Raw genomic sequence first — 27,898 nt, forward strand, 5'->3', positions numbered from 1 at the left:
CCTTCTTGCATGCTTTAAGGACATGCTCTTAGCTTTGCATTTAGGTAATTACTTCAGTGTGGTTTTATGCATAGTACAGTGGTTTTCATATCGTCTCCTCACTAGAAACCTTTTGAGATCAAACAATGTTAACAGGCCAGGTAATCAAAGATTCTAGTAACCAGTAAATATTGAGTAAAAAGGATTCATTTCATCTCCATATGACAAAATCTAGGTTAATGAGTTTCTGTAGAAAAATTTGATATTAGTTTAATAAATGCTCAACCATTTTTTAAAGATTTACTTATTTTAGAGAGTGTGAACAGGACGGGGAGGGGAAAAGGAGAGAAAATCTCAGACTCCATACTGAGTGCTGAGCCCCACTTGGGATTAGTGTCACAACCCTGATATCACAACCTGAGCCAAAATGAAGAGTTGGATGTCCAACTGACTACGCCACCCAGGTGCTCCCTCAACCATGCTTTAAATCTATGTGATAAGCTTGAGATATCGACAGGTCAAACTTATGAGAGTGCATAAAATTCTTTATTTAGAACAATAAAGTATATGTATATATAATGTAATTTCAAATTCAAACCTGTATAAAAAAGGGTCAGGACATATACCTAGTTTAAAAAGTACACATATAGTATATACACATACACATCACATTTTACAACCTTTTTTATTTAATTACACTTCAGTCATAATAAACTAGAATAGTGTTGACATACATTTACATTACAATATGCAAACTCCAATCTATGACTGAACTAGCAATATATCTATGCATCCATCTAAATGAATACTTTTCAAGTCCATCAATTTAAAAAATAGTGACAAGTGGACACTATAATCACACATTAATCCTTAGAATATAGGATATTTTTATTGAAAAATTTTGAGTCTTACAGTTGAGAAATCAAGTAATTGAAAATACTATGTTTTTTAGCTTAAAGAATTATCTTAATTTTATTTTTAAAAATAACATAAGGATGTAGTGGAGATGGCAGTTATAAATTTACAATGCTTAGGAAACATTTTAGGATTATGAATATCCACTTTAATAGAAATTGCTTCTAAAACATCTTGTTAGGAAATGAAAGTACCATTATTTTACCTGTAACAAAGGCATTTCCAGACCTGTTAATAGAAGCAACAATACCAGAAAGTGTGTTATCAAACACCATAAATTACTAGTTTCAATCTGAAATTTTTTTTTTTTTTTACAAAATAATACTGTTTCAAAGACAAGCTGGCTTAATTAAAATTCTTATCCCACTTTCTAATTTTAAAATGTAATTTATGGATGACCCCTTTCCAAATGGATTACAAATTATCTTTTGGCACTCAAAAACTTTGAACATCTTACATTTTGTGCTCTAAGCTTTTAATAAAATAAAAGCATTTATTTATTTATTTTATTATTTTTTTAATAAAAGCATTTAAATGCTTAATTTGGTGCATTCCCAAATTTTACACATATCTTATAGTATCTTTTCCTAAAATGTACTCATGGTTTTCATTCTTCAGAGGTGATCCAAAAATGTTTACTTAAGCAAAGGAAAAAGCCATCTCTTGTGTAAATGGTTATCCAATTCACCCTACATGAGATTGAATTTTACTTTTACTAATGGATCCTATTTACATTACAAACAAGAACAGCAATGACTTTTTATGTTCAAATTGCTTATTCACAGAAATCAGAGTAGAATATTTTATGTGGAGTAATTTCAGATCTATTTTATTGTCTTTGTCAGTCATATATCAATAGGTTTCACACCCGAGGTGTGACCTCCAACTTCACCATATAGATAAATAAAAAACCTAGATCCAAAGAGGTGACTTACCAATATCATTTAACAGCAGAGTGGAGGCTTCTGACAATATCCCCCACATCCATCTCACTATGCCAAACTGTCTTTTTGAAAAATATTTCTTAACGAATAGGTGAGAATGGCTAAATGTCTCATATTGGAATTACATTTTGAAACCAAAACCGAGCTGCAGAAAAACAGTAAGAGATATCCATGAATTCTGAATGGAATTTTCCGTTAATTTCAAACTTCAATTAAGATACCTAAGATATGCCCAGAATTTCCCCCAAACTACTTTAATACTCAATTAAATGTGTTTAATTCTTACTAAAAGCAAACACCTTTAGTAAGCCATATAAACATGATACTTTCTCATACATTTTCATTCTTCACATAATTCTTTTAAGAGAATAGGGGACTTATTCTGTTATATTGAAAAAAATGAATTTGTCTGACTTATTAAAAAGTGGCAGTGTGGTAAGCACGTAAGATCATTATACAAAATCCAGCTACACTCCAATATCACTGAGCAGGCACCATTTATCATAGAACCAGAGAACCAGTTTCTTTATAGGCTTGTGTTCTACCAAAGAAAGAAGTGCAAAGCTTTTAGTAAAATTTAGAATCTGCAGACTTCTGAGATCATTTTAAAAGGCAATTCTGAAATGTTAACAGAAGATAACTATCAGATACATGATACCAATTTAAAAGGTGATTTCATGGTTTATAATATCAGTTGTGAATTTTCCATGATGTCTGAAGTATATTCAGTACACGTAATGGATAAAATAAAGATATATATATATATATATTTATCTCAGAGCAGATATGACAATTCCCAAGCAGCAAGCATCCAAAATAACGTTCAGCCTTTTTCTACTGTTCATGTATTTTATCGAACTTTAGTGTCTTAAAAAATTGGTAATTCACATAACTCTCAATGAGCCAATACATTTAATTAGGCACAATATATTGCCCCTCGCTTAACCATGCCATATTTTATAACTTGATGAATTTGTTTATTTAAGTCTATTGATTAGGACCATGCCCTTGAGTGGTAAAACCCAGCTCCTAGCTTTGAGAACAAAAGTGCATTTATGTACTCTCAAGCTCATTAAATAGCATTTTCTCCTCCCGAAGGAAATCAAAACCACTGGTGAGATAAATCAAACCATTACATAGAGCAGTATCAATCTTCCCAACCTACGTCTGACCTACACACGTAGCTCATACTAATTTATATCTATTTTCCTCAAAACAATCTATGTCACACACCGAGACAGGTCCTTTCAGCAATTAAACTGATCTCTGGTTTTATTACTAATCGATTGTACCAGGGGATGGTTAAGGGCCTGAATAAGTCAATGCAGCTTCCCAAAGCACCTGGGTTGTATCTTTGAGAAATGACTATCTCATGAGGAACCCCAGCACTTTAGAGAAGGAAGGGCTCAGAGAAATCCTCTGGGCTCTTTGGTACAAGAAAGAGCAAAGGCCACTTCACTGGAGTTGTATCTGGATCTGCTTTGAATATGATCTAAAATCCAACTTGGCCAGAAATTCTTGTACTTTTGAAATCAAAGGAAAGCTCACAGCTTTTCATGCCCTTTTGTATCACTACACTGAAAATGGTCATCGAGGGTAGAACGTGACAATAATATCACAAGAATGAAGTTATGACAGAAAACTCTGGATTCCTTAATGTGTATGTTCATGATCTATTAAAAGAGTCTTCATCATAATAAACCACAAGAAATCACTTTAGTCAGATGTTCCTTTGACTATAAAAAAATTGGTAACTGGAAATTCACATACTGTCTTAAGTTTTAGTTTTATAAGCATGATGTCCATCTTGGGAATTCTTACCAAGTCACTCTCAATATGACAAACACTGTCACACATTTTAAATAGCAAACTGACATGCATAACTACATAAAGCTCGCTATTTTTAATTCATAAACATTAATGAATATACAGTGCCTAATTTTAAATAAATGGATCCTTTAAACTGATAATGGTGATTATACAAGAAATAACTAAAGTTGCCTGATTCCTTGCCTTCTTATAAAAGCCAAGTAGCCTAGTTTTTAATACCCATGATACCATGTGGATATGGTTTTCTAATCTGAGATACTAAATATAATTTTTACTTTCTCTCATGGTGTAAATTGAAAATGGGACCTTCATACATTCTGCAATTCTTCTGAAGTCCCTTTACATAACTCTGTAATAGTTTCAGAATATAAACATTTCATAATATATTTTGCAAGCACAATTTCTACACTCTTCTAGAGGTAGGGGGAAAGGGTGCCGAATGTGTTCCTCAGTGAATGTCCTGCTGTTCATTGTTCATAGCTTCTTCAAGCCGTCTTTTAGAAAGTCTCCTCTCTCCATAGGCATTGATGTTTTTTAGGGGGAGTGGTAGGTTTTTTTTTTTTTTTTTTTAATGTTTTTCTTCAACTTAAACTAAAAACAAAAACCCCAGTTCATTCATTTCTTCCCCCACCCCATCTCTTGTAACTACCAATCTGTCCTTTGTATCTATGAGCTCGGTATTTTTAATTTACTTTTTTTTCTAGATTTCACATATAAGTGAGATCATATAATATCTGTTGTTCTGACTGACTTCACTTAGCATAATGCCCTCAAGGTCCATCCATGTTGTCACAAATTGTAAGATTTCATCTTTAGAGCTGAACGATAATCCTGTGTACACACATCACATCTTTATCCATGCATCCATTGGTGGACTTACATTGTTTCCTTATCTTGGTTATTGTAAATAATAATGCAAGGAACATAGGGGTTTATTTATCTTTTAGAATTAAGTGTTGATTTCATTTTCCTTGGATAAATACCCAGGAGGGGAATTGCTAGATAATACAGCAATTCTATTTTAAATTTTTTGAGGAAACTCAAAATTTTTCATAGTGACTGCATCAATATACATTCCCACCAATAGTGCACAAGGGTTCCCCTCTCTCCACATCCTAATAATTTTCATCTTTTTGATAATAGCCATTCTGAAGGTATGAGGGGATATCTCATTGTGGTTTTGATTTGCTCTGGTGACTGATGTTGAGTATCTTTTCATTTATCTGTTGGCCATATGTAGGTCTTCTTTGGAAAAATGTCTATTCAGATCTTCTTCCCATTTTTAAATTAGATTTTCTTGCTATTGAGTTGTAGGAGTTCTTTGTAGATTTTAGGTATTAGCCCCTTTTCAGATGTATGATTTGCAATTACTTTCTCCCATTCAGTAGGTGTTTATTTTTTTTATTTTTTATTTTTTTATTTTGTTGATGGCATCACTGTTCTAATTCAGTACTGGCTCCCAGGCATGGATAGATCCAGCTAACCATGTCCATTTGTCTAGTGGGATGTAGGTTTATGTTGAGAAGAGACTGAGATCAGACCCAGACCATTAGCATCTACAAGGCTGACATGCTGCCTACTCTAATCATTTTGTTTCCACTGCTTTCTACATGTAGAGTTGTTGATGCTATCATTTGTTTTTAAATGTTTTTCCAGATCCCTTTAAGAAAAATTATTACCTCTCCACTATTCAGGATGAAATCTACTTGCAGAGACCAAGATAACTATGAACTGCAGGTTGTAACTGAAAATAAAGCTATGTGGCTTTTCAGCAATTAGACACTTCTGGAGGCATACAAAATGGTGCATGCAGTCTGGGACGCGTGCTTTCTCTCCCAACATCGGTTGCAAGTTCTAAATGAGACCACAAGTCCCCCAGGTCCTTAAAATAGAGTCCTGCTCCATGCAAGTTCTTCTTTATAGATGATTAATTCAGTGCCAGTTTCACAGTAAAACACTTTGTTCCAATTTGTGAATCATCCATATAGAGTCATGGGTAGCAAGAACAGATAAAAATGCAGTCTGCACTCCAGACAGAATATGAATTTGTTTAAAGCTGCTTCATTTATGAAGCAAACATGAACTGTTACCCGCCTAGAGAGGAAAGAAAAGAGAGAGGTTAGAGTGTATCTGCCTTTTCATTCTCAATAGCTGAATTCATAGAACTACAGATTGAGTAATAGACTAAAATAAATGCTTCACTTACACAGCCGAAAGAACTTGACAAATCTTTTCCTAGATGCAATGACTAGTCACTCTGTGATCTTCCTGGTAACACTTAACATTATCTGAAATGATCTTACTGTTTGGTTTTCTCCTCCCATTCGAATGTAAGCTTCATGAGGACACAGAACTTTGTCTTTTTTTTTTTCTTCTTCAAGATTTTATTTATTTGAAAGAGAGAGCGAGAGAGTAAGCAGGAGGAGGGGGAAAGGGAGAGGGGCGAAGCAGACTCCTTGCTGAGCAGGGAGCCCTACACGGAGCTCCATCCCAGGACCCTGGGATCACGACCTGAGCCAAAGGCAGACACTTAACCAACTGAGCCACCCAGGTGCTCCATTTGTCTATCTTTTTTGCTGCTGTACTCCAAAAAACCTAGAACGGTGCCTGACACAAAGGACATACTCAGTAAATATTCCTTGAACATAAGGATGGATGAAGGAACACCTGGTGGCTTTCACACCCGTTTGCATACCACAGATGGTTTCCATTTGTGGTAAGAGGGTTATTTTGTAGCCCTGAATTTCTCTAACCAGGCTATGAAAAGGTAGTAGGTAAGGGGAGAGGTTTTTACAAGACAAAGGCAGTGTCTAGAGAGAAATAGGGTAGCATGAAGGAGGTATCCAGTGAAGTGGATCGGAGACCATCAACAAATAGCCTTCTGGCCACTGAGCAATGCCAGTGTCTTGACTGCCTAGCTAGGTTCAAGCCATTGCTTTTCCTAACAGGAATAGGAGCAGCAAGATCTCTTTCAATGCTGCCAGCCAAGAAAAAAAAAAAAAAGACAAATCCTGGCACCACATCCTAACAAAGCCTCTGGGGAGGTTCATTTGGCCTACCACAGCTTATACTTGTTGAAACGTGAAAGCCAGACATTGTTTCAGTTCTTCAGAGCTGGTGTTAATCCACTGACCTTTGGACTCAGCTTTGAGATTTTCAACTTTTGAGTCAAGTATCTGTACTTCCTTAACTGTTTTTTTCAGTCACAATCCCTAAATAAATATATCTATTACTTTTTCTTCCCTACTCAATACTTTCTCCTTGTCATTATCTATCAATTCCAGAATCTTGCTTTTTAAATATTTGAGATCAGTGCAAAGGTTAAATATAAATTGTATACAATTCCATAGTACAAGTGGTAAGAAGTGCAGTATTTTTTCCAGTCTCTGTAAATGAATATGCTAAAAACCATGTTATATGACAATTTACCAAGCAGAGAACTCTAGAAACTATAGAACCTGCATCTGGGAAAGGAGAATTAAATCCTGAGAAAAAAAATAAGAAACATTAAGAAAACTTCATAAATCCAAAATATATAGCAGATGTTTTAAAATAAAGCTTGATTAAAAAAGCAAAAGGATATATTTTTTAAAAAGTTAGGAATAGCTTAAAATTCTAAACTTAAGTAGAGAAGCAAGATTGGAAATCTATTTCTAGTTTTGTCCCCAGGTCTCTTAGCAAAGAAAATAAACTTGAAGATTTCACAACTGTGTTCCCATAGAACAAAAACTACAATTTTTATAATGATACCCTGGATCCTAGCAATCTCATGAAATGGGCAGAGTAAGTTGTATTATTCCCCTTACTATCTTTGAAAAACCAGGAGTTAAAAGACAACTGACTCATCCAAGAACATACAGCTTGGCTTCCAGAGCCAAGGCCTGGACTCAAGTCTAATCCCTTCTTATCCTCTGTATTATAATGTATATACAGAAGGAACTCAAAGACAAATCCTCTGAAGCTCCAGAAATTCTTAGGAAATATCCAATAGAGTCACAGATCTTGCCAAGTCCTGTATGTGCTAAATGGCCAAACTTGTCTCAAGGTCATCCATGTTCCAACTCTAGGATCTATTATCTCTTAGCTCACATCTGCAGGAAATGTCTAGGTTGTATTTCTTTTATGAATCTCTCCACCAGCCTAGTTGTAATAAGAATTACTTTCAACACTTACCATGCTGGGGTGTGTCACTAAACACTGCTGTCCTAGTGTCTACTAATTCATACTACTTCTTACTGTCAGCCAAACTGGGCCTTCTCAGTGGTAATGCAGTCCTTCTCCTGAGGCCTCAATTAAAATTCTTTGTAGCTGACTCCCATTTCCCAAATCTAATATTTTCAACCATGACTGTTCTTTGAATTTCCAGTCTAACATATCTGGCCACTGGTATTTACTAACAGCTCATTTTCTTTTAATGGTATTGTCACCTCGTTAGTCCTATAGGTTCTAAATCATCCTTGAGTACTACTTGTGATGTCAAGCTTCACATCCTCCCAGTAATTAGAATATATGGATTCTTCTACTGCATATCTCCAAAGTCGTTCATGCATTCTTATTTCCATGGCCCTCATCCTGATTCAGGTCATCAGTCTCTCATCTGTGTGGAAGAGTATCTGGTGGACTCCCTGACTCCGGTTCACTGCTCCCCACCCATCTGGTCTGGCTGCACCAAGATCTCATTACAGCTTTTATTGTATCACTCACATTTTTTTTAAGGTTTTATTTATTTATTTATTTATTTATTTATTTATTTATTTATTCATTCATTCATTCATTCATTCATTCATTCATTCATGAGAGACAGAGAGAGAAAGAGAGACAGAGACCTAGGCAGAGAGAGAAGCAGGCTCCATACAAGGAGCCTGATGTGGGACTCGATCCCAGATCCTGGGATCATGCCCTGAGCCAAAGGCAGATGCTCAACCACTGAGCCACCGAGGCGTCCCACTCATATCTTTTCTAAGCCCTCCAACAACTCCTTCCATTACTCAATACGGTCCACGTCCTGTACTTGGAATATTTCAAACCTATGCCCACACTCTTTTTTCTCAGCCCTTTAACTTCTCATTGTGTGGCCTTCCCCTGGAGTCCAACTGTACAAATGAACTCTTGAACACACTCCCTGCACTTCTGGCTTCCCTGACTCAGTTTATGGCATTTGCAGTATCTGGATCACCCCTTCCCTATTGCTATTAAAATTTTATCAATCATCCAAGATCAAGCTCGGTATAAATGTCACCACCATCACCTACGAGATGAAGCCTTTCTCCTATTGCTGATTTCTCTCTCCCTTCCGATAAGGCAACTGTATACGGGTGCACATGGTACAGTTCAAAGAGGTCCATCCATACCACACCTATGCTGAGGACATATCCTGTACAACCTTATGCAGTGATCTTACCTTCGATCTCTTTGCATTTTTCTTGTAAGCTCTTTTTATTGCTTTTTTAACTTCATAAACTTCTAGTTTCCTTTTAAAAATAGGTTATATTCATATGTCTTACTTCCTTTGGTAGGCTATAAGCAATCTGAGGACACAACTAGGTTATATTAAGCTCTGCATCCAACAATGTACTTAGTAGAGTGTGTTGGAATCATTTGTGGGAAATGAACAAAGAGCACAATTTTCCTATATTCTTTTCTTTCTTCTCAAACTGCTACACACAAGCTAATATATGAAAAATTCTTGTGGGATGTCACCTATGTATATTTGGCATCAGCTTGTTGGATTAAATTTTTTGTGTAGATATTTTCATGTTTGGTGTCAAATAAACACAACTTTAGTATATTTTGTCTTAGAGCCAGTTTCTTTGTTTCTAGCTCATTACCTTATAATCCTTCTATTTTCTTTGTTTTTAAAGTATCAAACCTTCCTCCTCTTAATTTTCCAATTATAGGTTATTTTTATTTGAAGAACTACTCCATTTTTTATTCTAGTATTCCAATATTTGTCCTAATTTGTTTTAGTTGGTGAAACTTCCACTTTAGGGAGTAATTGTTGCCACAAAGCTGCATCATTCCCTGTACTTTCCCCTTCCTTATTAACCAAGAAAATGGCTATAACCCAAATTAGATATAATTTTTTAAACATATAATAACAATTGCCCATTATGTTTCCATCTTGGGACTTTTTAGTACTGTTTTATTTCTTGGCAAATTTCTTCTCATACCACATCATATTCTGTTCTCCAAAACCTCCTCTTTCACCACAATCCTCTCCACAAATTATACTTCAAGTTTCTGGGAAGATTTTAAACATCTGCTGGTATAGGGACAAGAAAAGGCTTTACTCTACACAAATGAGTACTCAGTAAATGATTACAAATGACACCTATACATTTTGACTTTGGGGTCTATAGATTCATGATGACAAGCTGGCTCTTTTGTCTTCCTTTTTCCTATACTTTCCATGTCTATTTTTGTCTATTTTACATTTTCACAATTTCTATTCTCACATTATTGCAATTCTCAGAGGAGATTCTCATCCTCTTTATTTTTTTTCCAGCAAATATTCATTCATCACTTGCATGCACATAGTATTAGCTATATAGTTTAGTGGGATTCCAAAAAAGAAATTCAGAAACAAATCCTGTCCTGTAAGAACTTATGGTTCAGCAGAGGACACAAAATGTCTATAAAAGTAACTGTGAAGTCCTATTAATGTGTATTACATGTCATATGAAATGTAACATGAAATGTAATTAGAGGGACCAAAATTTAAGAAATCATCCTTTTGGAAGTGGTGGTATCTGAGCGGAGTCTTGAGAGCTTTGCAGACATGATGAATAAGGTACTTTATGAAGGAGAATGCCACCGTAGATTCCTTATTCATTTCACACTACTACTCAATGTGTGAGGAGTTTATTTCTAAACAATCCAGAACTTCTTTTAAAACCTAGTTTGATGATTCATTGTACAGGAGAAATATTTCACATTTTAAGAAAAACAGTCATTTCCCATGACTGTATTTCCCCTTGCTATTGCCTCAGATCAGCAAATTACACATATACTACACTAAAAGTAAACCCTACTTCACTTTCTTAAAGATTTTTAAAAATTATTTTATTGAGGTAAGAACTCTTAATGTAAGATGTACCCTCTTTCCACATGTTTAAGTGCACAATACAGCATTGTTAACTATGGGCATAATATTTTACATTCTGCATTACAGCAGGTTATCTAGAACTTTTTCATCTTGTAAACAAAAAAAAAAAAAAAACCTGTTTCAGAAGGACTGTCTTCCTTGCGAGTGGTTAACTTTCATTCAGGGTTTATTCACTCTGTTGCTCATTCAACAAACATTTAGCAAGAGTCTACAACACATAGGCAACAAGTGAGTTGCTCGTGAAGGAGAAAGAGCAAGAACTAGACAGGTCCCTGACTGCTGCCCAACTACATATAACTAAGTTATAAGTTGCTTGACTATGGTTGCTTAAAAATGCAGTTTTTTTCCTTAAACAGGTGCCTTGGGTTTTCCCATCATAATCCATTTTGCAAATGTCACAGGACAAATGCAGAATTAAAAACCACATGATTAAAGACCTGTGTGCCAAAACAGCATCCCAGCGATACAATCCAAAACCAAACAGAGGACATTACTTGAGACTTGACGACTCGATTAACCATGTAAAATGTGGTTTGTGGATGTCTAGCTTAAGGGAGCTGAAATGGCTTAGAAGCAACAGTGAGGCTCATGCTGGGGTTGAATGGCAGAGAAACTATTTTTCCTAGAAACCTATGATTTCAGCTTGCAGAGTATTGCTCCAGAAAATAAAAAGTATCGAGTGAAAGGTCTATTTGTTAACATTATTTGACAGATAACATGAGCTTAGAGAGAAGGTGAGATAGTGAGCAGGAAAAAAAGAGCTATTTATGCTTTGGATATAGTGATCAAGGGCCCGATTAAAGGCCCAAATGAAGTCCTGGTAATAGCAAGGTTAAAGTATTAGAAAAATATGTGACATAATTATTATATTATGTTACTTGGGGCTGTTGAAAAATGTTTTCCAACTATCAAAGTGAGCTCCTGGAGGAGTCTAAAATTCTCTGACCCAGCTTCCCTGGGGAAGTTCCAATCTGGAGCTAAATTTCTGAATCTGGGACAAAAATGAAGCTGACAGGATAGTGACCTATAAAGAAAAGGCAAAGCTCACCACAGACCATATACCTCATAACTCTGGAGAGTAAATGATCTTGTGACTAGGAGGAAGTGCAGGGAAAGAGCTGAAGACCTAGGGAGATGAGAGGACTTTTTTTTGTGTGTTCTGCAATAAATGTGCTTGAGATCCCATGGCCATGACAAAACTGGCAGCCAGTTAGCAGCAGAAGTGGAAATGAGAAGAGCAGGAGCTGATGCTGGGTCAAGTTAGAGCTATTCTGGGGCCTGCCCCGACTCCTCCCCCACCTGCTAATCTGGGGCCCACAGCTCAGCCTGAGGGAGTAGACAGGAGAGGAAAGAGGAGCATCAGTGTCTCCTGGCCATAGTTCCTCCCTCTCCTTTCTCTCACAAGCCCTCCAAAGACACACACTATCACAATAGGTATCTGTTTCTGGTTTACATTTACTGTGTCCTAGGCTTTGGCTTGCGATGAGGCACAAATTACCACCAGCCATGTGGCGGGTGGCACTTTACCTTGACACCTTTCTTCTCCTGATTTAGAAGATACTTTGATCACTTTCTATTATTTTATAGGAGTCACACCTAATTGAAATTGATTGTATTTATTTTTCCTCTATTATTTCATTTTAGTCCCTAGTTTGTTCTATTCCCTTGGTCTAATTTTTTTTCTGGCCTCAAAACAGTAAACACTCCACTATTAATTTTTTTGTATACTTCCCATACAAGATGAATCCACTAATCAGGACTACTGCTCACTGCTTGCCTCTCAAAATGTAAGCACATACATAACTGAACTGTGCATGTCTAATTTACTGTAACAGCTTCAGTTAACCTACTGATATCAATTTAACCATTGGCTTAATAAATTTTGTTTTTAAATTTTGGCACCTGGGATGCCTGGGTGGCTAAGTGGTTGAGCATCTGCCTTTGGCTCAGGTCATGATCCTGATGTCCGGGGATCGAGGCTCCCTGCAGGGAGGCTGCTTCTCCCTCTGTCTATGTCTCTACCTCTCTCTGTGTGTCTCTCATGACTAAATAAAATAAAGTAATTAATTAATTAATTAATTAATTTTTGGCATCTAAGACCCTGTACAGTTCTTGTTGAATCTTTCAGCTTGAATTCTAAAAACTTACCAAGGTACAAAAGTAACAGTGTTGATAGAAGCCACAATTACACCTCTTGAAACTCCCTCTCTTTCTCTTGCAACATACTGAAAAACAACAAGAAAAACGCTTATTTGCTTTTGGACAGAGATTCTGTACAAAGCCTAGACACCACACCATGATCTGGGCCTTATAAAAGGTAGTTTTTCTATAAATACAAAAGATGGCAAAATTGAGTAGAAAGTTTACCTTCATAAGCAATACTAAAGAGAATAAAGGACTTTATATCTGCCTCAATATAGTGTAAAAATTCTCTCTACATATGCCTATACACATACTAAAAATGCCTACCTGTACTTGATACATACATATATATATATATATATAAAATATACACACACACATAGTATATATTTAAAGGCATGATAGAAGAGAAAGTAACATGCCAAATGAAAACTATAACTGGAGGTAAATCAACGTATTAGTACTGTGGCAGCATGGGGTAGGGTAAGGCGTGATCAGTGTCAGCTACAGTAGGTGGAATGGTAATTTTGTGTTTGGCTTTTGAGAAAATACTAGATAGGCTGAGAAAAGTTAAGGGCTCTGAACACTAGCATGAAGTCAAATATATCAAGGATGTGAGAGAAAGTCACTGCAAGTATCCTGACTAGGAACTAACCTTATGAACTGGGGTTTAGGGAAGAATGGGGCAAGGGTATGGTTCAGAAGGGTGAAGGAAGAGCAAGATTCTGTGGCAGCTCAGCCAAGACATTATAAAGATACGGTTGAAGATGGTAACAATTGCCAAAGAGGTGAAAGACACAGAGAGGAGGAATCAGTATGTCCTGCTGGTAGCATGGAAGTGAAGAATATGCAGATGGGCCTTCAGAGCTCTGTGACTGGGAGTCTAAGCAAGATTCTGCTGCTTATAAAAAATGGAGCTGAGGTGACCATTACTGATAAGATGGGTCATGAAGACATCACTGTGAAGGTATTTTCCAGGTAAGTGGAGAGGTAGCAAATGTGGATAAAGACCATTGATATATGTTGGGAGCTGCCACAGAGAGCAAACAACTCCTTAAAGATGTGTAAGCATGTGCATGGTATGGGAAATGGAGATGTCAAGCTGACTTAAGCACATATTTAGCAAAACAGAATACCTTATTTCATTATCCTCTTCATTAATCTGTATATTTTCAACTGTCCTTGTGAGATTTGGTTGTTTCTTCTGGGAAAAGAACAAGGATATATATTGTAAGAATATCAATGAATGGTATAATATTTAAGATCTTGATATTTTATACTTTTATATTTTATGTCAATAACTCCCTCCAATATCAGGTTTTGTTTCCAGCATGTAAAATACTTTTGCAATAAAAGAATATGAAAAATGCACTGTATTATCGACTCAACATTTTTAGGGTGTTGGAGACGAAAAAGTAATAAAGAAACTGATAGATTTAAATAGTAATCGAATTCAAAAGACATTTCAAAAAGTTGACTCTCAATGATTTAGCACATTTTAAAATTTTAGCCAGGTCTCTGTAAGAAGAGAACACAAGAACAGAAATCCAAAATAGCAGATAATACAAATGGCATTTTATTTGGCTTGAAGCACATCATATGACTTGCAGTAGATTTCTTCCTTTTTATATTTAGTTCAGGCAATTAAAACCAGTTCCCATTTCTTAAGTGTGAATTTTCAGTTAGAGGGGTTGTCTCCTAAGCATAAGGAATAACGGGAAAACATTAAGATTTAGAGTTTGGTGAGGCTAAGTTAAGGTAGGATCTTTTCTTAGGAAATGGCAGTTTTTTAATCATATATATATTAACCCTTACCTTCCAGTATAAGGCTCCAAAAGCAAACCCAATTACAAGAGAAAAGAATGCTGGCAATGCCATGGCTGCCCATTGTAAGTTGGAGTCTCCAATGGAATTTGAGGCCTTCCCTGTAATTAAAACAGTACAGGGGTGAACATAGCATATCCATGCTAGAGGTTTTGCTTTTATGCTGTGGTTGTTCCCAACTGTTTCCATACTCATGACCTAGCCCTATTTAAAATATTTGAAACATAGATTTTTCTGCTGAGTATTGTTCTGGGTCAGCAATACAAGTCCATGTCATCTCCAAAATACATTAAGTTGAAAAATGAGACCCACAGAAGGACATCTGTCTTGGTTGATGTTGACACATACGGAACACAGACAACATATTCCTAAAAATGATTTATGCTATCAAGCAAATCCATCTTCTATGACTTTATCTTCTAGAACCTTTTTGCCTTCTCACTCTTCACACCTTGCCAAGAAATTTTAAAAAGGACGTTTTGCAACCTGGATCAAGGTCAGTATGCATTAAGCTGTTTGGCTTGCTGCAAATATTAAGTTATTAAATGTACTTTGTGGTTAGAGTATTTTTAGGTACCTCATGCTCAGAGTCATGGCGTTTCCTCATCATATCTGCAGTATACATTTACTGGATGCCAGGACTGTGCTAAAGACTAAAGGCTTCATATTTCAGACCTTTTGTGTTGGAAATCCTGAGACCACGGAACACTAAAGAATGGCTAAAAGCACCAATGTCTTCTCATTGCTTACTCTAAGTAACAGTGAGAGCGTGAGAGAGAGAACATGTGAGAATAACTTGGGACACCTTTTTATCCTGCTTGGCTTTTCTGTGAGCAGCAGAATGATTTATGAATTCACCAAAACACATCTACAACAAGGGTCTCTTTTCTTTTTTTTTTCCTTTTCTCTGTCTCCTTACAAGGAACAACTTGGTTGGTTGTTAGAGACAATGACACATATGCCTACTTGTATGAAAAGAACTGAAAATCTTCAGTTTTCTGTTGATGATGGAATACATTTAGAAATTACACACTTTCAGCAAGTATAGGATCAAAATGTAAACTAACCCAAGGTAAAGTGAGTGTTTCGCAATATTTGGGTTACTGTGTCAGCCTACAATCACCTATTTAACCTATTAAGCACCTAGGTACATAATGTAAAAGAACCAAACCACTGTATGTGTATAAACATTTATAAGGAGAAAATGAACTTACAGATTTAACCTGAGAGGCAAGAAACAAATCTTATCTACTGCAGGGAGAACAGAAATTGCCCATTTCCCCACCATTTATAAAAATGGGAGCCAGAAATTCATTAATTCTAGGATTCCTGTTTCCAAAAGGCTCTAACAGGAAGCTGGTGTGTGTGTTGGGAGGAAGGGTGAGTCATGAGTGCCCCTTACATTTCAGAAAGGAGGACTGGGTAGGCAAGTGGGGTCTTCCATTCATAGAACCATGAATCACTTCCTTGAGACTAGACTAGCATATCATCTGGCCCACTCCCCATCCTATAGCTTCGTGGGAAATAAGTCTTAGGCATTTTAAAGTAGAATTCAACATGAATTCTTTCATCAAAATAAGCTAGAGTTACAAAATGAGATAACTAAAGTGGCACTATTATAATAACAGAGCTATTTTAAGGGTTATTTAGATTGTGTGTACCAGTCTGGGATTTAACTACCATTTATCAAAGTGTTCTCTTTCAGAAAAATGGATTCAGAATTATAAGCAATTCTTGACATTTTAGGAATTTTAATATCGCTGTCTGTACATAATTTGGCTATTTGCGGTTGAATTCCAGTAACAAGTTTGACTTCTCCTTGATGGCCACTCTGCTATAGCCCACAGCGTCTATCTGACCAGGTGACCTCCTGGAGGGGTCCCCTAATGAAGGTATACAGAGAGAACAAAAGAAGCTACTGATATTTTTGTCCCCAGACTCCAGTGGAAACTAATGAGCTAGGATGGTGCTATCGAACAGTCTATTACATGTTTGGGTAGCCAGATGCCCTGGAATCAAGGCAGCCAAACACTCTATTCTTGCTGTTCTTTGCAAATACCAAATCTTGACTTGAGCCACTCAGACGACAGGAAAGATCAGGACCACTAGTAACAAGTAGAAGCGCCTTACTAGACAGTAATTCCCAATTCTGGGATTCCCACTCACAAGCTTTCTCAGGTAGGACAGCCCCTAAAGAAGGGGTTCCAAACAAATCCATGTTGGATGAGACCTATTTAAAGAGAACTGGCTTCACTCTTCCAGACTACTGTGATTTCTTTTTTTTTTAAACCACTTTAAAAGTTCTACCCACAGGACTAAGGCCCCAAAGCCCTAGAATCTGACTCACACACAGCACCAGTCCACCTGCTGGAGGGAGGGGCCTGGTAAAGACTGGGAGGGGAGTGGGATCAGAGGAACTGAGCTTCACCTCCTTGAGAGGTCAATGTTACCTTGCTTTTGTTATTTCTTATTAACATTAAGAGTTTAATAGATAGGCCTTTAGTTCTCTCCACTGATACTTCCATCTCTCTTGCAGAGAGAGAAAAAGGGTGTTATCAGCAAAGGGTTGTTCATGCTTCCGTGGTATGACTCCTAAGAGTTTCTACTGCTGTTATCTACTGGGATCACTGAGATTTAACCTGTGTGCCTCAAGGTTTATGTGGTGGGTATTTGGGACCGAAGTCCAAACTAGTAACAAGGCTTTGCTTCTGTGTAAAGATCGCCCCAGAAAACGTGTAGGGTGAGGGAGCTCATCTGGCCAGGATTTGGGTAATCCCAAATCCCTGGGTTGTTGTTTTAACTGTATCTCATTATTATGAAAATGGTCCACTGTCCAAAATTCATGGAGACTGACTTGTTTGGTTTGACTTACACCCAACGTCTGCTCAAATACAGAACTTGAAAAACTGTACTATGATTTTGCTAAACTACTTTTTCAAATGGTTTTGCTTATGTGCATCACCATGCTGGTGAGCATGGACCGCTTGGTGCTTAGAAAACCTGCAACTTAGTACTCCTCTTTGAGATTCAAAGCTTATTGTAGGCTTGCCACAATTACTGACCCACAACCTTGGTATACCTAAATGTTCTAATAATGATGAACACATACATAAGGCATGGCTATGGCTCCAAGTTCATGTGTGTTAACACATTTAAAACTCACAGAAGCTCTATTAAGGAGGTATTATCATCCTTCATTAGACTGACAAATTCAGAGAGATTAACTCATCCGCGGGTTAACACTGGGATATAACCCCAGGCGGTCTACTGAAAGACTATCTTTTTAGAAGATGTATACGGTAATGTCAAAGCAAGGATTTCTTCTGTATCATTTAAATACTTTCTACAAGGATCTTAAACATCCTTTTAGCTTGGTACAAAGGAAATTACTATTACCTTGAACATATAATTCCTTTTGGATGACTTGAACACTTCTATAAGGGAGAATCATGGGATAATATAAGATTCAGAGAGGACACTCACATCTCAGGACTCCTTCATATACATTGGTCCTCCAGCTAGTATGGCCACTTTTTGGATGGTCACTTCAAATTTCCCTGGTCATATTCCCCCAAAAGTCTTACCTCCTTTATGCTACAACTAAAAACATTTACATACTTCTATCATAATACATATTGTAATATATATGATATATATGATAAAGTACTAGGACTGTTGCTCTTATAAGAATGCAAGCTCTAGGAGGAGGGCGGGGGGTGGGAGTGAATGGGTGACGGGCACTGGGGGTTATTCTGTGTGTTAGTAAATTGAACACCAATAAAAAATAAATTAAAAAAAAAAAGAATGCAAGCTCTACAAAAGCCAATCTTTGTGGATGGTTATCTAAGTGCCATTTTGATGAGTGAGGTCTCTTGACAAAAAGCTGCAAATTATTCAAGATCCATATTTTTTACAAAAAAAGAAGAAGAAAAGAAAGCAAAACAAAGAATAAAGAAGGCTAACCATTCCTTTTGTAATTAAAAAAAAATGGTTGTTTTATATTCAGTTGTCTTTTGAGGCAAGTAAACTTTTGTTTCCAACCATGATAATAGCAGATTAACCTTCCCAACCTAGGTAATTATTACACTAGACAAATTATTTGAGGCAGTTATTTTCATACATTAGCCAAAAAGTAGTTCAATAATGTAATCCCTAAGAGAGTAAAAACACACATGGTGAGGCCCATGATTGTCTTTACTTTCTGGCTAGGAGGTAAGGGAGATAGAACCCAAGTAAGGTTCAGTGGTCTCACGGAGATAGGGAATCAGAGACTAAAATTCCGGGATGTAGATGTGGCCGGAGTCTGTGGGGCAGGGTTATTGGTAGGAAAAGAGCTGTGCAGAAAAGGAGCATCCTTTTCCACATGGAAATCCCTGGAGGGGGGAAAAAAAAAGAAATCCCTGGAGGAATCTCAAGTCATTGGTTAAATATAAGCTGTACACAGACAGGGAGAGACTTCACAAAACCTGGCAATAAACAATACCTAGGAAGCTATGACCTTGGCAGTCATTCAGAGACAAAGGAGTTCTGACAAGCAAGAAGGGGAAGATTTCTGAAATATCAGAAATTCCATGCCTTAGAAATGAAGCCTATTCTCCCCCTTTCCTCTGAGAAAGCTTAAAAACAAGACTGGGAAGGAAAATAACCTGCCAGTAACTGAACGACTATCTGAACGAGACTCAAGAAATGTCTAAAGAAATGCTACAAAATTTGCATTCTCATAAACATAGTAATGATAATATCCAGTATATATATTCAAAAATTACTGGCCATTTAAAGGGAAATGAGACCCATAATCAAGGGAAAAAGTAGTCAATATACACCAACCCTGAAATGACCTACATGTTAAGAGACAAGAACTTTAGAGCTTTAGAACTAGTTAGAGCTTGAACAATGCAGGGGTTAGGGCACCAACTCCCCTGCAGAGTTGAAATGTACATATAACTTTTGACTCCTCTAAAACTACTAATCGCCCACTACTGACTGGAAGCCTTACCAATAACAACAATTAGCACATATTTTATATGTTATATCTATTATATACTGTATTCTTAAAATGATCTAAAGTAAATGTTCAGAAAATCATAAGCAAAATACATTTACAGTACTATAAAAATCTGTGTATAAGTGGACCCACATGGTTTAAACCCTTGTTGTTCAAAGGTTGACTGTATATCCGGGGGTCAAAAAAGAAAATATCATATTGAACATGCAGATGGAAAATCTCAGCAGGAAAATATAAAATGAATTAAATGCAAATTCTAGAATACAAACTTAGAAATGAAAAAAATGCACTAAACCCAAACACACAGAATGTACACCACCAAGAGTGAACCCTATGTAAAATATGCACTTTGAATGGCTATGATGTATCCATGAAGGTTTATCAATTTTAATAAAGGTCCCTCTCTGTGGGGGATGCTGATAATAGAGGCTGTGTATGGGTGGCGGAAGGGTTTGTGTGGGAAATCTCTGTACCTTTACCTCAATTTTGCTATGAACCATAAACTGCAAGAAAAAAATAAAAATGCACTGGATGAAAAGTTCAGCAGCTTACAGATGGCAGAAGAGCCAAGAAATTTGAAAACAGATAAGTAAAAATTACACATTTTGGTGAACAGAGAAATTGGGGAGGGGAAAAAAAAACTGAACAAAACCTCCATGATCTGTGAGACCATATTGAACTACCTAATATGTGTGTGATTAGTATGTGTGTAATTAAATATACTATGTGTGATTCCTCTTGGAGAGAAAATGAAGAAAAAATATTTGAAAAAGTTACCGACAAATTTTCCCCAAATTTTGGGGAACATATTAGAACAAATAAAATATAGACTCTGGTTGCTTTTTTGTCAGAAACAAAAGCAGGAAGACAATGGAGTGAAATCCTTAAAGGACTGAAAAAAAAAATCTGTGAACCCAGAATTCCATATCTAGTAAAAAGCATCTGCAATACTGAAGACAAAACACAGTAGAATTTAAAAACCATTAAGATATCTAGAAAAAGCGGGATGCCCCGGTGGCATCTGCCTTTGGGTCAGGGCGTGATCCTGGAGTTCCCGGATAGAGTCCCACATCAGGCTCCCTGCATGGAGCCTGCTTCTCCCTCTGCCTGTGTCTATGCCTCTCTCTCTTTCTCATGAATAAATAAATAAAATCTTAAAAAAACAAAGTCTAGAAAAAGCACATATTTTAGACATTAAGTAACCCACTTTTATATGACTCATGAATCGAAGAAGAAATCACATGGAGGATAAAAAATATTTTAAAAGGAATAAAAGAAACACAACATATCAAAGTGTGTAGGATGCAACTAAAGCTGCTTTCAAGAACATTTATAATTTTTAAGTGCTTATATCAGAAAATTAGAATGGTTTAAATCACTAATTAAATTTTTCTACCTTAAGAACCTCAACTACAACTAAGCTAAACAAATATAGTAAAAGGAAGGAAATGATAAAGATTAGAAATAAATGACACATAAACTAAGAAGTCAAAAGCTGCATCTCTGAAAAGAGTAATAAAATCAGTAATTAGTAAGAAAGACCTTAATGGCTAACACACAGTCCGTTTTTAAAACTTTTCAGATCTGATGTTATGTAATTCAGAATTTCAGATTTTAGAAGGTTCTGTTTCAGATATTGTAAATAATATCCTCAGTGAGGTCTAGGTAGCATGCTGTAATCAAATATAATATTTCTGTAATGAAATCTACAAGATCTACAAAAATCTTCCTTTTTTTTTAGAAGGAAAAAGTCTAAATAAATAGCCTTATCTCAGTTGAGATCAGGTCAGGTTGTGATGGCAAAAATTCCAAAACAAATGGATGTTTGAGGTTTTTAAAAAGCTTCTGAGTTGCAGATTTGCTCTCGTGGATTTGTACTAAACTGATTACTCCTTACAGGTAGGTCATCTACATCCCTGAACATAGGACAGTGCCCCCCCCCCCCCCACTAAGTCCTAAGGGATGACTTTCTTAAGTAAGATCATAGGATGAATTTTTTTACTTCTACAGCTTCCATGACACTAGAAGATCAGAATATTTAGTAAAACTCAATGACCTATTTTTAATGATCTTGCCTGTATTTGAAAGGAGGACATAAGACGTCCAGGAAATTAGGCTATTGGTCAAAGAGGACAGAAATTTCAGGAGAAGAAGCATATTCTCCTCTAACATAATTCTATAGTAAAGTAACAAATCATCAAATGTACAAACACATAATAGTAAATACTCATATACACAAAACTGAAAATATCCTTGGAATTCTATAAAACCAGCATTTGTATTTTCAATTTTAAAATTCCATTTTTATCAGGCAAATTCCACATAAAATATATTTAATTGACAATGAATAAAGCTTAAACCATATTTCTAAAAGTAATTACATAACTTATTTAAAAATAATCTTAGCAGATTTTGGCCCAATTCTCTAAAGATCATCTTGAGTTGTAGGGAAACCCACTTCTACAAGGCTAATATTTATTTATTTATTCCACCTCCCCCATTTTTTGAGGGTTTATTTATTTTAAAACGAGAGAGATAGCAAGCATGCACAAGCAAGAGAGGCAGAGGGAAAGGGGGGAGAGAATCTCAAGCAGACTCTGCTGAATATGGAGCCCAATGTGGGGCTCAATCTCACAACCCTGAGAATCACAACCTAAGCCGAAACCAAGAGTCAGATGCTTAACCAACTAAGCCACCCAGGCACCCCCAAATTTTTATTTAAATTCTAGTTGGTTAACATATAGTATAATATTGATTTCAGGAGTAGAATTTAGTGATCATAATTTATATACAAAGCTAATATTTAATTCTCAGAAAGACTAACATGAAGAACAGTAACAGAACAGTATTAATAGTAATAATTGCAGAAATTTCCTGTAAAGCCCATGCAATACTCCCTTAGATGCTAATTGGAGCCATGCATGCATTAAATCAGATGTATGTACTTACTATTACTGCTACTGCTGTCATTCCTAAGGGAGCTGGCTGCAACAGGGGGTAACATAAATGGTTTTGTGACACTGACTCTGGAATCTAAATAGAAAGCAATAATGTGTCAGTGTTGTATGGTGATTTACATAAATTACAGAGTGTGCAAAAGGTTGAAGTGCAATACCAGAGTACTTTCAAGGTTTGCTTCCCAAATTCTGATCATTCAGATCCTATTTATTTCATAGTGGGTCCTGTTCTATTTTTATTAAGAAATTCGTCACAGTCACCTTGTAGAGCAAAGATTCATATGCCTATATATGTTAATAAATATAAGTAACATGAATTGTTGGTAATTAGTCAAAAAAAAAAAAAAGGCAATGGAAGTAGACTTTGTACTACAGGGACCCTGTAGGAAAAAAGGTCTCAATACAGAGTAACCAATGAAGATCAGAATTCATGACTCAGAGGTAGATCTTAAGGAAAAAGATTTGGAAAGGGGATATTAAGAAGACTGGAGGTGAAGAATAACATACACTACACAATTCTAGCAAATATCAGATAAAAATTATGAGAGACTATCTCCCATATTGTTTACCCACACACAATTCTTAGATTTGAAAATAGTGAGTGTTGCTTTGGTTTGAAAACCAACAGATCAACCAATCACCTCTTTCATGCCATTGATATACATCTTTTTATTAGACATATACACATACAATCTTTCTCTAACTACACATATATTTGAGTCAGAGGTAGACTCTTATCTATACAGCCAAGAATCAAGCTTGTTTTTGACATTTAAATTAGAAACGCTTATATCTTACCTTTATCAGGACTTAAGGTTGAAGAAACCACACATTCACTACTTTTAGATGCCACCGTCTCCAAGTCCTTAAAGGCATCGATGGATCTATTAAAAATTCTAAAGAATTCTTCAGGAGTAAAAAGCCTGAGTTCTGGGCTCTTAGGTGCTTTTTTTACATTCTAGAAGAAAACAGGATTATATTTTTTAGATTCCTTCTAGATTTAACTGATGTCAAGGTAGTAGACTATAAGTATGTCCCCCAAAGAGTCAAGTAAAATTAACACTTTTAGATAACTGTTTTGACACACATAATTCAAACTGGTACTGCAAGATGTGATCCCACCCAGTTCAGTGTGAGGCTTGACTACAGATAAAGGAATGGAGTGGTGGTGGGGGTGAGTAAAGTGAACATAACATCAAAACTATGTTAGCAACAAATTAAACACTGTTCTTTAGATATGCTCATTAAAATAATTATTCCTCATTAAAAAAAAAAAAAAACAACCCTCTGTAACATATGTTCCAAACAGCCCAAAGTTAAAAAGTCTGATGATACTAAATATTGGCAAGAATATGGCAAAAAGAGGACTCTTATATACTGGTAGAATGATATAAATCAGCACATTTGGTATCAATTCGTAAGGTTGGACATGTGCCCATTTTGTAACCCAGAAATTCCCCCTTTAAGTTGAATACTCTAGAGAAGTTCTTACACATATGCACCAGGAGATGTATAAGAAAGTTCTTAGCAGCGGTGTTATATAAACATTACACCAAACAACAGAAGAGTGGCTTAATATTGATATATTAAAATATATTTATTAGAATTTATTTTGTCAGATGTGGTACTAAAGGCACTAATCACAAATCATCTAATGTCAACTCCATGAGATGGATCCTGTCATTGTCCTCGTTTTAGGCATAAAGAAAGTGATCACACAAAGGTTAAGTTCACAAAGGTAATTCGTGACAGAAATCAGGATTTGAACTCTAACACCACATTCTTAATCTCTTATCAATATGCTTATCATTCTTATCAATATGCTTAGACCCTGAAGCACTGCCATGCCCACAATCTGAAGTTGGTGACAACAAAATCATCAAATGACCTGGAGATGTTAAAATGCACCTCATTGTTGTGACATGGTTACTGTGGATAAGAGGTTAAGTCTAAGTGTTCATTATAGACAATTTTCCATTTAAAAGTAAATGAACACTTGTAACCTAAAAGGAACGTTATAAGGACTTCATTTATGAAATAAAGGGTATTTTTCTAAACGTTGTACTGCGAATAAATTTTATTTTTATGTTAAATGACGACATCTAAGCCTTAATGTACATCTCAGCATTGCAGTGTAACTAGCCACCTATTTTCTGTGTTCACCTTAAAAATATTTTAGTTAAAAATTTTTAAATTAAAAATTTCAGGGATCCCTGGGTGGCACAGCGGTTTGGCGCTTGCCTTTGGCCCAGGGCGTGATCCTGGAGACCCGGGATCGAATCCCACGTCGGGCTCCCAGTGCATGGAGCCTGCTTCTCCCTCTGCCTGTGTTTCTGCCTCTCTCTGTGTGACTATCATAAATAAATAAAAATTAAAAAAAAATTTTCACAAAGACACCACCACCCCTGCCATCAATTGGCATAGGTCTTAGAGAAGAGTAGTAAAAAGCCACCCCAAGGAATACAAAGTTACCTCAAATGAGTATCCTTCTGTGCACTCCACAAGATCATCCACTATTTTCACAAGTTTGTCTATGATAGAATAATTACTCAGGCCTTCAGAAATATTTGAAAACTTGTCCAGAAGATCAGTCAAGCTGACTGACAACTGTTCCACCATCACGCTTATCCAACAATGACTAGGCTGCAAGAAATGGAAAGAAGAGAAGATAAAGCATCTATTGTAAATAAAGTCAACTTGGAACTCCCTTCTTCAAAAAACATCAATGTAAAAAAAAAAAAAAAAAGACATCAATGTTTCAGTCACTGCTGAACAAAGAATTTCTTTATATCAGAACAGGTCATTCTTGTGTTTTGTTTAATACAGATTCAACATCTGCTTCAAAATTTGCAAATGAATAAAGACCTGAGCAAAGTATTGACAGTAAAGAATGTTGCTCTTCCATGGAAGTAAATTAAGACAGAGCCCAATCTTACCAAATCTTGACAAAGTTTGTTCACTTTACTCACAGTGTTCTTAGAAAAGCTTTAGGCACAGAGGGAATTACCAAAATATATATATAATATATATATATATATATATATATTTTAAAAGTATTTTTAAATATTTATATATTTAAATATATATATATATATATTTATATATTATTGTAGGAGAGCGCCCCTCAAGGACTTGCAGTCTTTTGGTGAACTGGAATACTGGAATACGAAACAATGCATTAAAAATAGCTTATTTTTCCAAAGTGCCTAATACTTCAAGCCTTCTTCATAGATTTAATTCATGTGGATATTTAAAAAACAAACAGCCCTGGCAAGAATGTGGTCTGAGGGAAAAGCACTTTTTGCTTTAGCAGCAGGACCAGCTTACATAATTTGTGGGGCCAAACACAAAATAATGTATTTATTGTTCAAAATTGTGTTCAAAATGAATAATTACAAGATGGTGACAGCAGAGCATTAAACCAAGCATGAAGTCCTGCCCATTGGTTTGAAGCTCAAATCTGTAGTCAGTATAATTGGGTTTGACTCTGGCTGAGAAACTCCAAACAAGCTGCATAAATTCTCAGAACCTCTCTGTAGAATGGGAATAAAATAGAACAAGGTAGTTGTGAGGAGATATTGAACGTACATATTTGAAGGTAAGTTTTATGAAGGCAGTTTTTTTTTTAACATGGCCTAGAACAGTGTCCAGCATGTGAAAGTTGCTCAGAAACTATTTGTTAAACAGGTACGTAAGTACATAAAAAAATGAATGAGAAAAAATACTCTTGTCAGGGGTCTAAGCTTTCTGTAAAGGGCTAGATAATATTTTAGGCTTTGCATGCCAAGTGGCAGAAATAAAGGATATTAGTAGGTACATTTATACAAAGAAAGCAATTTCTATAAAACTTTTATTACAGAATTAAAATGTAGTAATAACTGAATATAATGTCTTTTGCATAATAACCAAATTTAATCTTTTGTAATAGAGGTCTACCAATAAGAATGAAATTCTTTATTTTGGGTCAACATTTTGTGTAGTTGGGTTTCAAAGTATTCTCTATTATCAGATAGGCTGCAAATGTTCATCTGGAAAAACCAATCTCACCTCACCTAGCTGGCCATATAAAATCAGGCAGTGGATTGGATCTGGCCTACAGGCTATAGTTTGCCAACCTGTTATAAATGACTCTGTGCCAATAAAGGTTTAGATTATTGGGAAAAATCTCCTTGGTGTATTAGAATGTATTTTCGTATTTATTAAATTAGTGAACATTATTTAAAATAATTACTTAAAATAAGTTCATATACTTTGTATATTTTAACTTCTGTTTTCTCCTATAAACGTCTTTTAAGTGGAAGCTCTGACTTTTTTTTAAACTCTGCTACAATGTAACAAATGAGAAAAACAAGACTGGGGATAGCTAGAATTGTTTTGGCTTATAACAACCTAAATAATTTAAAATAACTCCAGCTGTAATAAAAATATTATAATCATAAGGAATAACTGATGCCATGTAAAATGAATGAAACCACTAAACTTGATTTCCCTTCTCACCAGCAGAATAGCTCTATGGGGGAAGGCCAACTAATTTATCCTAAATTATACAAGGGGGGGGAGGGCATCTTCTATTAATTTAACAGAACAGTTTTAATTAATATAACACAGCCAAAAAGGAAAGTGGTTTATCTACAGATTGGTAAGCCCCAATTCCTGGAAGCACTAAATGTCATTCAAAACTTTCAGGAGTGTTGGCTCCGGCTTCAGAAAAGTAGAATAAACAAACCCCCAAATGGGAATTAGTTCAATTAGGCCATTTCACTCAACTCATCAAGCAAGTTCTCAAAGACTGTGTTTCCAAAGTATGTTCAGAATGGATTCTTTGTTTTGTTTAATCAGTGCTTATCTGAAGCACATGTAAGTTCACATTTGCATCATTCACAGGTCTCTTTCCAAAACGTCAGTCTTTCCTTTGGGGCTGAATCGCTCTCCAAGTCTCCCTCCATTTAGGCAGTGATAATTCCCTTTTAGATAGCCCTGTCAGCAAGGGGTAGATTTCCTGGGATATGGGATACAGCACAGATTGTAAATACTGTTTGAAGAGTATTTATACGGTAGGACAGCCCTCACCAATTAGTTCATTCCATTGCAACTGTGCAAAGTTTTCTGCAGCAGATTCTAGATGATAGTTTCTTCAAACTCTATCTTCACTTTATCAATGTGCTTGCCTATCCTCCCCTCAGATCTTCTGGCATAG

At 36.0% G+C, this 27,898-nt stretch overlaps 1 protein-coding gene across 2 annotated transcripts in view; it reads right to left on the reverse strand.

Annotated features, from left to right (window-relative positions):
- Positions 1-503: 503 nt before the first annotated feature.
- KITLG (KIT ligand) overlaps positions 504-27,898 on the reverse strand; it is an 85,100-nt gene continuing 57,705 nt past the window's right edge. The window contains exons 4-10 of one of the 2 annotated variants that reach the window (XM_072773016.1): positions 25,174-25,344; positions 23,500-23,659; positions 22,694-22,777; positions 14,731-14,840; positions 14,052-14,119; positions 12,922-12,998; positions 504-5,762 (exon numbers count right to left, since the gene is read on the reverse strand). In XM_072773016.1, coding sequence (XP_072629117.1) covers positions 12,959-12,998; positions 14,052-14,119; positions 14,731-14,840; positions 22,694-22,777; positions 23,500-23,659; positions 25,174-25,344 — 633 coding nt within the window. In that variant the 3' untranslated portion in view covers positions 504-5,762; positions 12,922-12,958. The remainder of the gene's footprint in view (positions 5,763-12,921; positions 12,999-14,051; positions 14,120-14,730; positions 14,841-22,693; positions 22,778-23,499; positions 23,660-25,173; positions 25,345-27,898) is intronic. The other variant, XM_072773017.1, reaches the window with a different exon arrangement.

Source organism: Canis lupus, chromosome 13, assembly GCF_048164855.1.
Source record: "Canis lupus baileyi chromosome 13, mCanLup2.hap1, whole genome shotgun sequence".
NCBI classification, from domain to species: domain Eukaryota; kingdom Metazoa; phylum Chordata; class Mammalia; order Carnivora; family Canidae; genus Canis; species Canis lupus.